At 61.9% G+C, this 12,222-nt stretch overlaps 1 protein-coding gene across 1 annotated transcript; it reads right to left on the bottom strand.

Moving 5' to 3' along the window:
• Positions 1 to 821: 821 nt before the first annotated feature.
• Positions 822 to 12,160, bottom strand: UROD (uroporphyrinogen decarboxylase). Its single transcript, XM_034779341.1, has 10 exons — positions 12,002 to 12,160; positions 7,601 to 7,713; positions 7,249 to 7,328; positions 5,294 to 5,356; positions 4,990 to 5,187; positions 4,398 to 4,559; positions 3,856 to 3,993; positions 2,235 to 2,335; positions 1,525 to 1,591; positions 822 to 1,106 (listed from the first exon to the last, which is right to left on the bottom strand). Exons 1-10 carry the CDS (start codon positions 12,022 to 12,024, stop codon positions 942 to 944), a joined length of 1,110 nt encoding a protein of 369 aa, XP_034635232.1. The 5' UTR covers positions 12,025 to 12,160; the 3' UTR covers positions 822 to 941.
• Between the last annotated feature and the right edge of the window lie 62 nt (positions 12,161 to 12,222).

Here is a 12,222-nt window from a genome sequence, read left to right on the forward strand (position 1 = left end):
TTGCAGTCCCAGGGCACGACCCTACAGCTGGGGGGGCGTGGTGCCCCCCTTGGGGCCGAAGGGGAGATAGTCCAGGCACCTCGGGGAGCGAGCGTAGAACTGGCTGGGCGTCGCTGGCGGGAGGGGGTTATGCTGGGTGGGCGAAGGGGCTCGGGGAACGAGCGCAGGGCTCCTGGGACAAGGGGGAGCTGTGGCAGGCGGGCAGACCTCAGGAAAGGTGCCCCAGGAGGCCAGCCTGAGCATGTTGGAAGGGGGGGGCAGCCCCATTGGTCAGGGGCCCAGACTGGAAACCCCGGGGGGGGGGGGGCAGCTTCCCAGGCTGCTGTGGGCCATGCAATCCCATCAGCCCTTTGCGGTGAGCAGGGGGAGCCCTGGCCAGCCCAGGGGTGGGGCAGCTGGGGCAGAAGGGGCTGTGGGGCCCCCTTGCAGGGCCACCTAGCAGCCCCCCAGCTCCCACATCCAGCCCGAGGCAGGGGGCGATGGAACCGGCTGCGCCGCTGCCCCGGCTGCTGTGCCAGGCTCCGCAGAGCTGCCACTTGGATCATCTCTGCCAGGGGGCTGGGCTCCCATGTCGGGCAGGGGTAACATGGCCACGGGTCTCCCCCAGCCCAGGCACTGCCCTACCCGCTGGGGCAGCCTCCCCGAGGGAGCAGGGTGGGCGTGTTGCCAGGGGCCGCTGGATTCCCTACCATGAGAATTGGGCATGGTAATGCCAGCCCAGTGTGCCAGCTTCTGCCTGTGCCTGAGCGCGAGGTGGCACCGCTCCTGGCTGAGGCTGGCAGCCCCCAGCCAGGCCCCCCTGCCCCACATCAGACTCTGCGTCAGGAAACAAGGAGCTTTAATTCGGTGCCCAGGCCAGCCAGGCCGAGACCCCCACGCCCAGACAGCAGAGCCGCCGGTGGCACCGCGCAGTCCTCTCGCCGGCGGGGTCCCGGGCGGGCTCAGTCGGGCGTGCGGAGGTGGCGAGAGTGCGTGTGCACAGCTTCCACGAAAGCGCCCACGTGCTCAGGGCTCATGTCGGGGTACAGCCCGTGGCCCAGGTTGGCGATGTAGCGCTGGGTCCCGAACCCCTCGAGCATCCTCTTCACCAGCTCCCCAATCTTCTCCTGCCAACCCAGGACACCCGCCGTGAGCCCGATGCCCAGGGTGCTCACCCTCTGGCAGCCCAGGGCCTTGGTCCCCTCGCCAAGGCTCTGTGTGTGCCACCTGCAGGCGTGCTCACGGTGCAGCCTGGGAGCTGGGGCCCTGGGGTGGGGAGAGAGAATCCATGGCTACGGCCATGGCGGGTGGCGCCAGACATGTGGGCAGAGACACGTGGGCAGAGACTCACCCTTCTCTTGGACTCAGCCCCAGAAGCCCGGGTGACTCTCACTCCCCTTCCCCAAGCGCCTGGGAGTTGAGCACTGGCTCCATTGTGCATCTGGGGAAACTGAGGCAGCGGACATGCTTTGCCCCAAAGGGAGATGGTGACGGTCCTGGGATTCAAACCCAGGGTTGCCAGCTCCTGGCCGGCCCCCCCCTTACCTTGGGTGCATACAGGGCGCATGGATCCAGGTTCCCTTGGAGGGTAACGCGGTGGCCTGTCCGCTCTCTGGAACGGAAAGGAAGCAGGTAAGTCGCTGCGCCTGACTCAGAGATAGCGCCACTTCCCTGCCCACCCCACGCCCCAGCCCAGGCCTGTCTGTGCCCCGGTCCGGTCCCTGCTGGGCCACAGGCCTTCCAAAGCTCTACCTCCTTCCCCGGTGGCAGGGCTCATAGATCGGGTCCTAGCGCCCAGGGCTGGCACAACACACCCCTCCAGCTAGCTGACGTGCCTGGCACGGGCCCTTCTCAGGGAGCTCGGGGGCGGCTGGGACGCAGCCCCTGGGGGGAAATGCCTCTCCTCTCCCTGCTCCAGCCCAGCTCCCCTGAGCCAGGGCGACGGGCACCGCTGGGCCCTGTGTGTGCCAGCAAAGGGAGGGGCCGAGGCTCCTGGGGCGGGCAGGCCCATGGAGTCACCAGGTGGTGGCAGAGCCAGGGTCCCCTCGGAGTGGATGGTGGGTGGGACGGTGTCCCAGCCCCCCGGGCGGGGTGGGGGGGAGGAGGGGTGACTCTAGGGCCTCGGCATCACGCCCAGGACAACTGGGCTGCAGGATTGAGGGCACCAGATGCTCCCCAGCTGGCAGCCTGGCCCTGGGAGGCAAGGAGCTGCCGTCCGGCTCCAGGGCTGAGTCCGCACCCCCTGGCTGTCTTACCGAGCCGCCTGGGGCTGGATGGTCCAATCCAGGCCGATCACCTCGTAGCCAGCCTGGGCCAGCTCCTCCAGCGCGTAGTGCGCGTCCTTGGCGAAGACGATCTGTGAGGGGGAGAGATGCGGGCGAGGGGCTCAGCTACCGGGCGGCACCGGGCGGCGCCAGCCTCTGCCCATGAGCGGCGGTGGCAGAGCGGGAACTCCCCCTCCCTACGCCATCCTGGGGCCTGTGACCCGGAGTCCTTCCGCACATTCACCACAGCCCTGGTGGGGGGAGGGGCTGTCATTCCCCTGGGGAAACTGAGGCACACCAGGGAAACAGCCAGCACTGTCTCCAGGTCCTTCCCCTCTGGCTGGCTCGGACCATGCCAGCTCAGCACTCTGCCTTTGGCCGCGGCGGCTGCTTCCTCCGGCACGTGTCGTCAGGCTGGTGCTGACGGCCTGGGGCACCTTTCCGGGGGCAGGGTGGCTGTGGGGCCGCTGGGGCTAGTGAACGGGGTGCGTGTCCCGGAGCCCCGGGTTACGGCACAGGCAGTGTCCTGCTAGGATGTAAAAGCTCCCGCAGGTCGGGGCAGACGGCTGCTGTCCCTGGTCTAGGTCCCTGCTCTCCAACCCAGCCGGCTTCTCCCAGCCACAGCCCTGCTGCCTTCTGGCCAGACTTTACGGGCAGGAGCGGAGCCCTTTGGCCTTTCCCCCTCCCGCTCCCTGAGCCTACCGGGGCCCAGGCTCCTCGCAGACACCTGCCCTCAGCCAGTGGGGGCACTCTCAGCAGCAGGGGGTGGCTGCGGGAAGCTGTCGGGTCGTGAGGCGTCTCCCCAGCATGCTGGCCCTGGTGGGGCTGGGAGTCGGTCAGCCTGCTCACCCCCGAGTGGCGGGCCACTTCCCCTTGGGGCCAGGGACATGCTGGCGGGCACACAGGTTGCTGGATCTCAGCCGGACGGGCTCGGCTCCTGCCCGTGCCCAGCGCCGCAGTGGGGTGCCTGGGGGGCTCAGGAGGCCAGGGGCTTGCTGTGCCGAGGGGCCGGGCTGTGGCCTGGGGGCCCTGGAGCCCTGGGGCAGCTCCTCCGGCAGTAGCGGGCTGGGCACTCGCTGCCTTGGCCCGGTGCTTTGCCGTCAGGCTGCCCTGCGGAGGGAGGGCCCCGTCTGCAGTGGGCCAGGGAGGAGACCTAGGTGGGCTCTGGCCCCTCACCCACACGCTGCTGCCCCACTAGGTGCATGGGGCGGGGGGGGTCTGGGTTTAACCCCGTCCTGCGTAGCCTGCAGCACCAGCCAAGACGCAGTGCTCCAGGGGCGGGCATTCCCGGCCCTCCTCCCTGGGGCGGGGAAAGCAGCAGCAACCCCCACGCCCAGCCCCCACCACCGAGGAGCCTCCCGGGTTGGGAGCGCTTGCTGAGCGTAGACCAGCTGCCCGACGCTGGGGAACCTGCTCCGGGGACCCACCTGGCAGAGGGCGCTAAGGGACAGAGCTCTGGCTGGCTCGCCCCATTAAGGGGTGGGGCCAAAGGGAAGCCCCTCCCACTTGCCTCAGTCGCATTCAGTGGCGAGCTGCAGGCTGGGGCAGCTGGAGGCAAGGCCCTGAAACCCCCTCGATGGCAGTGCCCAGGCAGGCCCAGCACCCTCCTTACCATTGGCACCAGGGGCAGCGCTTCTGCCTGCAGCTTGTTCTTCACGTGCTTGGCAATGGCCCGGATGTAGGGCAGGGCAAACTCCCGGAACTGCTCGGGGCCCAGGTGCCCGGCGTGGGACTCGAACAGCTGGAGAGCCTTCCGGAGCCAACGGGACAGCGGGTTAGAGCCCCCGGCTCCCAGCGCCCCAGCCCAGAATGGGTCCCCCATCCCCCAGCGCCCCCAGCCCAGAATGGGTCCCCCAGTCCCCAGCGCCCCCAGCCCAGAATGGGTCCCCCCATCTCCCACTCCAGAATGGGGCCCCATCCCCCAGCACCCCAGTCCAGAATGGGACCCCATCCCCCAGTCCCACCGGTCTAAACCCCTAGTGGATACATAGCAGTAAGCCCTCCCCCCCCAGGCTGTGCATTTCCGGGTGAGGAGTGCCACAAGGTACCGTGAACCTCAGTAACCCACTGCCACGCCCTGTTGGCAGGTCTCTTTCCACAAGGCTGCCCGAGGGTCCCCCAGCTCTCCTCCCCCCCCCCCCGGACAAGGCACACCTGAGCGCCGGCTGCCACCTGGCCCACCAGGTACTCCACGATGACGTCCCGCAGCAGCTGTAGCAGGCGGTGGCTGGCCTCGGGGTGCCGGTACAGCCAGCGCTTGGCCTTGGCCATGGTGTTGGAGCCGCCACCTTCAATCATGTAGGACATGAGGGTCCACTGGGCGAGGAAGGCGAGTCGGCCGGGCATGAAGAGTGAGTAAGAGAGCAGGTCCCGCCCGGCCCCCCCAACACCCCAGGGGCTCACGGACCCGTCGGGGGCCTGGCTGGGGCTCTCCCTCCCCACCACAGCCAGTCACCCCTCGCACGAGGGCTGGCCCGAGACGGAGGAAGCACCGTCTGGGCTGGAACGCACCCGGGGGATGCCACCGGCTGGCTCTGCCTCTGAACCAACGCCCCCCCGCGCTAAAGGCAGGGTCATTTCCAGTCCCTCAGGAGCTGCGGCACGGGACCAGTCAGCCCCTTGTGCTCCCCGCCTGCCCAGGGTTTCCTCCAGCACGACCCCCCGAGGTGGGGGAGGCAGCTGGAGCCCAGTGGGGTGCGCGCCTGGCTTCCCACGCCCCAGAGGGGAGGGCTGGAGTGGTTCTTACCGGCGCCCCGGAGAAGCCGATCAGGGGCACTTTGCCCTCCAGGCTGTGCCGAGTCAGCGTGATGGCCTGGAAGACGTAGCCCAGCTCCTCCGACACGTCCACCTTCTGCCGCAGCTTCAGCAGGTCCTCCACCTCCTTGAGGGGCTCTGGGAAAGTGGGCCCTTTGCCGGGCACCATCACCACCTCCATGCCCAGCGCCTTGGGGGAGAACACGGGACGGGTGAAGGAGCGGGCGCCCACCAGCCCCCAAGGGGATCCGGCCCCCCAGCCCGGGGGCAGCAATGCAGATTTTCGCCTCCCTTACCTGGGGCACCACCAAGATGTCAGAGAAGATGATGGCAGCATCCAGGGGAAATCGCCTCAGCGGCTGCAGGGAACAGAGTCAGCATCAGCGCCAGACGCACACGGAGCTCACAGGCTTTTCGGCCAGATGGGACCATTGTGATCGTCTAGTCTGACCTGCTGCACACCGCAGGCCACAGAACCTCCCCCACCCCCCGATCTCTGCCGGAGCTACTGACGCCCTCAAATCATGATTTAAAGACTTCAAGTTACAGAGTATCCACCATGTACACTGGTTTAAACCTGCAAGTGACCCCATGCTGCAGAGGAAGGCAAAAACCCACCAGGGTCTCTGCCAATCTGACCTGGGGGGAAATTCCTTCCCGACCCCAAATATGGTGATCAGTTAGACCCTGAGCATATGGGCAAGACCCAGCAGCCAGACACTTGGGAAAGAATTCTCTGTAGTAACACAGAGCCCTCCCCATCGAGTGTCCCATCACCAGCCATTGGAGATATTTGCTGCTAGCAGTCGCAGATCGGTGACATGCCATTGTAGGAAGTGTCATCATCCCATCCCCTCCATAAACTTATCAAGCTCAGTCTTGAAGCCAGTTAGGTTTCCCTCCCCCCCCCACTGCTCCCCTTGAAAGGCTGTTCCAGAACTTCACTCCTTTGATGGTTAAAAAAACTTCGTCTCATTTCAAGGCTAAACTTGTTGATGGCCAGTTTATAGCCATTGGTTCTTGTGTCCACATTGGTACTAACTTAAAGAACTCCTCTCCCTCACTGGTATTTGTCCCTCTGATGTATTCAGAGAGAGCGATCAGATCTCCCCTCAGCCTGCGTTTGGTCAGGTTAAACAAGCCAAGCTCACTGAGTCTCCTCTCAAGGTAGGTTTTTCCATTCCTCGGATCATCCCAGTAGCCCTGCTCTGCACCTGTTCCAGTTTGAATTCATCCTTCTTCCATGTGGGAGACCAGAACGGCACCCAGTATTCCAGGTGAGGTCTCACGTGTGCCTTGTATAATGGTACTAACACTGCCCTGTCTCTACTGAAAACACCTCCTCTGACGCACCCAGGACTGCATTAGGCTTTTTAAGTGTGAATGACCATGTGATGCATGGCTAGAAAGGGTTAAACATCCTGCAAAAGAAATAACCCTCAAAAGACTTGTGGGGAGATAATGTTTGTGTGTTTGTGTATTTACATATGTCTGAGTAGGGTCCAGGATGCAATCAGCAGTCCCTGTCTCTGCTGTATTCTGATAGCATGTAAATGAATTGTAAACCCAGGGTATCTCGGTATTCAGCTCTCTTTGAAATGTACCGTGAATGGGGGAGGAACAAGCAAATGGCCTTATGTTAATTCTAAGTACCGGTGATGCACCTCCTTCAAAGTCATCCTGATCACCTTCTGTTCACCCTAATGAGTGACCACAGCTGGCCCCCACTAGGACCCTGGTCATAGACCAATGCACCCAGGTCTTTCTCCTCCTGTCATTTCCAACCAATACATCCCCAGCTTATAGCAAAAATTCTTCTGGTCAGTCCCTAGGTGCCGGACCTTGCACTTCGCACTATTAAATTGCATCCTGTTCCTATGACTCCAGTTTACAAGGTCGTCCAGATCTTGCCCGGTCCAGCAGGCCCCGGGTTGCTGTCGGCCTGGGCCTGGCCCAGATGAGCTCACAGGCTAAGGAAGGGCACACGTGGGCTCTCCATCAGGGCTGGGTCTGCAGCCTGGCAGGAGGGTGAGGGTCTGGTGCTTAGCCCCCCAAGCTGTCACCCATGGGTCTCAGCCTGGGGTGAGTGGAAGGAGCTTGGGCAGGACGACAGCGCCTCTCTCTGGTGGGCTGGGGGGGCACCCAATCAGTACTGCGACACCCCCCAGGGGGAGCTCTCAGGGCTTCAGCGGCAGTGAAGGAAAGCCCTTCCTGGGGAGAACATCAGCCCAGGCACTGGGCGGCCGCTCACCTGCAGGGTCAGTTCGCAGCACATCTTCGGGCTTCGGCAGGTGGCGAAGAAGTCCTGGGCAGCTCGGGTCTCCCGGAACTCTGCAAACAGATCAGCTGGGTGAGGCCCTGGGGAGGGCATCCCTGAGCCCCACCATGCCAGGAGGGCAAAGGGGGACCTGGCAAAGAGGTCCCAGCAGCACCCTCAGCTACCCTGGCCTCCGCCCATCGCTCTAAGCTGAGTCTCTTCCTCCATCTGCCTCCCTGCTCCTGGAGCGTTGCCCCGCTAGAGCCAGCCAGGAGAGTGGGGGGCAGGCACCCCCACTCCAACTAGGAGACGAGCCCTGCCTGGGCCCTGGGCCTTGGCCACTCACCTGGGAGGTATCGGCCGGCCTGCCTCATGCACCAGACCGGGGTGTACTCCGTCTCTTCCCCTCTCGCCGCTCGAAGGAACGTGTCATTCTTCAACGCAGGGAAGTCTTGGGGCCTAAAGCAAGGAGGGAAGTGGGGGCAGGCAGTGAGCAGACCCAGCATCACTGAGAGCAAAGATCACTGCCCCCAGAGAGCTGCAGAGCCCAGCTACTCCCACCCCAGGGGCAAAGGGAGATCACAGGAGCTGGCCCTCTGACACGCTGGAGTCTGAGGCATTAGCTGCACGGGACCATGCTCTGCATCGGGGCTGCGAACTGGTGCGTTTGTAAAATGGGACTCTTTGCTGTAACAAGGCCCAGGGGGCCCAGGGAGCAGCCCAGCAGGCAGGTGCTGGGAATCAGCAGCCCTAGCTGACCAGCCGCTGGGATGGGGGCCGAGTCCCAGCTGGGGCTTATAAAGGAGGGATCCGGCCCCTGGAGCTGCAGCGGGCGGTTGGGAGGGGATGAGCCAGGCCTGTGCCCCCCCGGCAGAGAAGGGAACTGTTGGCGGCTCTGCAGTCTAGGTGAGGAACAGGCCTAGTGCCTTGTCCTTGTCCCACGGTTCCTCTTTCTGGGTGGAGATTAAAGAGAGGCTGAGGCCAGCCCGGCAAGGGGGTCCCACAGCCCGCACGTGCCTTCTGCCGGGGGCAGCAGAGATTTACTCAGCGCTTTGGGAACACGCAGCCGCCAAGTGTAACGTGCCAGCAGCCCAGGGCAGGGTCCCTGCACCTCCTCATTCTGCTGCCAGCCCCTGCAGGCCCCTCCTCACACTGAATTACTCCCCTGGGGGGGTTGTGTGCAGCCCCCAGCCTGGCTCTCCCCTTCCAGGGGGCTGTCAGCCCACTCTGCACCCAGGGCAGGTTTGCCATCTGCTCCCTGCTCACGCCAGCCCAAGCTCCAGGGGAGAGACCGAGTCCCTGACCCACAGGAGAGTCCGAGCCCTGACTGCTGGCCCAGAGCCGGCTGCTGGCCCTGCTTCTCCGGGCTGCTAGGGGCTAGGCAGCAGCACCTCGCTGGGACAACAGCTTCCTCGAGGGAGGGGAGCCCTCTGCGCTCCAGGGTTCGGGCAGGTCCCTCCCCGCTGGCTAATGGCTGGGATGGCAGCAGAGAGGCAGCTAACACCCTCCAACACGTTAAGGGGAGCGGTCCTGGCCGGGGCATGGCAGGGAAGGGAACTGGGCGTTCCCCAGGCCGGGAAGGTCAGTGACGTAGTATCTGGCTTGTGTCTACTCAGACACGACAGCGGGCGAGGATTTAGCAGTCCCTGCATCTCATCCCCTCGATTCCCAGCTCCCCACCTGCTCTACAGTAGCCAGCCAGGAGCATGCCAGGAATGGTGTTACGGGACGAGGAGGAAGTGAGGGCAGAGTGATGGAGACCTGCCTGGATCTCCTGGGTTCCAGTCCCATGCCTCACCCTCACGACTCCCTGGCTCACTGCGATACCTGCTGCAAAACCATGAAGTCCCAGGCACACAGTGACTGCGGAAGCAGGCAAGTACGCTCTGCACTAGCTCGCCCGGGCCCTGATACTCCCCAAAACACCAGGGTCACTGCCCTACACATGGCCTATAAGAGGCTGGCAGGACTCAGGTTTAAGGTGTTGGCCACAGCACAGCTCCCTCCCCACAGCCTGCTGTCGCTGGTTTTCTCCCAGGCCAGAAGGAGAACGGTGTGTGGCTTCCCTTTGATCCATTAAAGAGCCCCAAAGGCTGGTGGCTGCGGTGGGAATCTGCTGCCTTCTCTGGAGGAATTAAGCTGCTCTTAGGGGGTGGTTACAGATAATCCCGGATGAAACGTTTTAACTGACAGAGCGCGGTTCTGTTTTAGCTGTACATTGTGGCGGACAAAGCCAGCAGGAGGTGGGAGCGGGGCTGCTGAGGGCACCTTCCTGTTCTCCCGGCTCCGCCTGCCCATCCATCACTTGCACAGCCAGTGTGCGGTCAGGGAGCACCACAAAGAGACAGCGCTGATTACGTTATCAGTGGCAGACAGCAGAGACAGCAGCTGCTCTGGGGAGATTCTGGGGACGGTGGGCTCGGGGGCGTCTCTGATGTGGACTTAACTCCCACTCAGCGGGCGGTAAGTCTGTATCTCCGCTGTGCAGGCCTGGGAGTTGGTTCGGCCTAGGACAGTAGGGCTGTCATCCCCTACAGTCTGGGGAAGGGAAGCATTTTCTATTGCCACCTGGCCAGCTTCCAAAGACTGGCAGAAGGGGCAGACCTTAGCTCGGTGTCTCATCACATGGGCTGAAGGCCCCTATATGCTACAGCTACCGGACCCAACCACACTCCGTACGAACTAGGCGGGAAGCAAGGCAGGGGCCGGCCATGTGGAAACTGGGCCCCCTGACTAGGTTGCACATGGAGTGAAGATAGGATCTCGCAAACCCGGTCCACGCAGCAGCATGTGGGGACAGACCTGCCATCACAACCTTGTAGTTAAAGTACAGTCCGTGCTGCTTGGGAATCGGGGTTTCTGTGTTGGCTTCAGTTTTATACAGTATATTTTTGAAAAGTGACATCAGACACTTATAGGGCAGAGTGAGCTGGCTGGGCAAAATCTAGACCGAGAAACTTGACTCCCTAAATCTACAACTGACGGTGGAAGCCCCAGCTCATCCGGGCAGAGTCTCCCATGGGTTTGGGACCAGCTAACACAACTGGGTCCTGTTCCTGACTGCAGCCGCTAAGTGTGACCGTAGTACGCAGAGTAACTTTGCAAGCGTAACTGCCAATTTACAACCTGGTTAACAAAGTCCTGTAACTTCAGCTATTGCACCCGTCCCCGAGTTCCCATTGCCAATAACTTTCTTCAGTCTAAGTGAGTTTTCTCCTCTCTACTGCTGTGTGAAAGGTCTACACAGGCAGGGGAAACTCGGGGCAATTAGCTATACATAAAGTGCTGGCAAATGCAAAACCAAGAGAGATTCTCTAGTCGAGCCAAAGGAACTTCACTGAAACCATATTCCATTGGAAGATACAGTTCTGTCAAAATCAAAACACGTTGCAAAAAACTGGCAATTTTACCAGAATTTTACTTCAGGCGAAAACTGAAGGTAATTCCCCCAATGTTGGCAACGGCATATAGAAACATTGATCATGTATTATGTATTACAACATGTAACAAAGTTGAAATTTACATTAAATGTTTATCAACCAAAACAATTATTTTTTTCTGGAATTTATTTTCATTCTGACCAAATCTCCCAATTCTTCCCAAAACTGAACTTCCATTCTTCAGCCAGCTCTGTTCTCTAGTCTTTCATTAATACTGACCAAGTGTTAGTTGCAACCACATGCTTAACAAAAAGGCCCATGTAACTTTAAACGTGTGGCCCTTTAAAGTTTCAATATTGTCCGAAATGAGGGCAAGTCTACACCTAAACGACTGCATCAGCACGGCTGTAGTGCTTTAATGAAGACACTCTAAGCCAACAGGAGAGAGCTCGCCTGTTGGTGTAGTTAATCCACCTCCAGGAGAGGCAGTAGCTATACTGGGGGGAGAAGTTCTCCAGCTGATCTAGTGTGTATACAGCGGGGAATGACGCCAGTATAACTTACACTCAGGGTGGATTTTTAGTTATACGGATATAGGACATTAATGTAGACGAGACAGAAAAAGCACAACGTTGATTGTCTCACTGTAGTGGAGTGTTAGTTAAATTAACGCCTTGTTGATGAAGGTGAAGCGACAACGGAGAGGAAGGGGAAGGCTGTCTACGCTGCAGCCCATACGAACATAACTTATGTCACTCAGGTTTGTGACTAAACCGCCCCCCCGAGCGACACCAATGCTTGTGCACAATGCTATGGCAGTGGGAGAGCTTCATCCGACCGCACAGAACAGAAGAACGGCCGTAGCGGGTCAGACCAAAGGTCCATCCAGCCCAGTCTCCTGTCCTCCGACAGTGGCCAATGCCAGGTGCCCCAGAGGGAGTGAAACTAACAGGTAATGATCAATGATCTCTCTCCTGCCATCCATCTCCACCCTCTGACAGACAGAGGCCAGGGACCATCCCTTACCCGGCCTGGCTAATAGCCAGTAACGGGCGTAACCTCCATGGCCGTGCCCAGGTCTCTCGCCCCCTGCGGGGGTGTTACGCTCCGGGGGGGGGGTGCAGAGCCCGTGTCCCGTGCGGCGGGAGACCCCGCGGGGACCCGCCCGCTGTGACTCGCTCCCGCCCTCAGCGAAGGAGACGTTACCCCCGGGGAGGGGCCGGGCCGGGGGTGACGGAACCGTGCGCTGCCCCCCCCCCCGCCTCGGGGACCCAGTGGCGGGGGGAGCCCGTCAACGGGGCCTGCCCGCGGGCTCCTTGCCCTATGACCTCTGACCCCTGCCCTCTGACCCCGGCCCCGCTACTCACCGCAGCGGGCTGTTCCCCTCCATCCTCCTGCGCCCGCCGCCCGGGCTCTGCAGCGGGCGGCTCCGCTGCCCCCTCCCACCAGCGCGGAGTCACGCCCCCCCGAGGGGCCCACGGGCGCCGCCATCTTGCTCAGGCCACGCCCACATTGGGGGCGGGCTCCTTGCCCTCCACTTCCGGGCTGCGCTGTAGCTGCCCCACTAGGTGCCTGAATGACCCCGCCG

This window comes from Trachemys scripta, chromosome 8, assembly GCF_013100865.1.
Source record: "Trachemys scripta elegans isolate TJP31775 chromosome 8, CAS_Tse_1.0, whole genome shotgun sequence".
Lineage (NCBI taxonomy): Eukaryota > Metazoa > Chordata > Testudines > Emydidae > Trachemys > Trachemys scripta.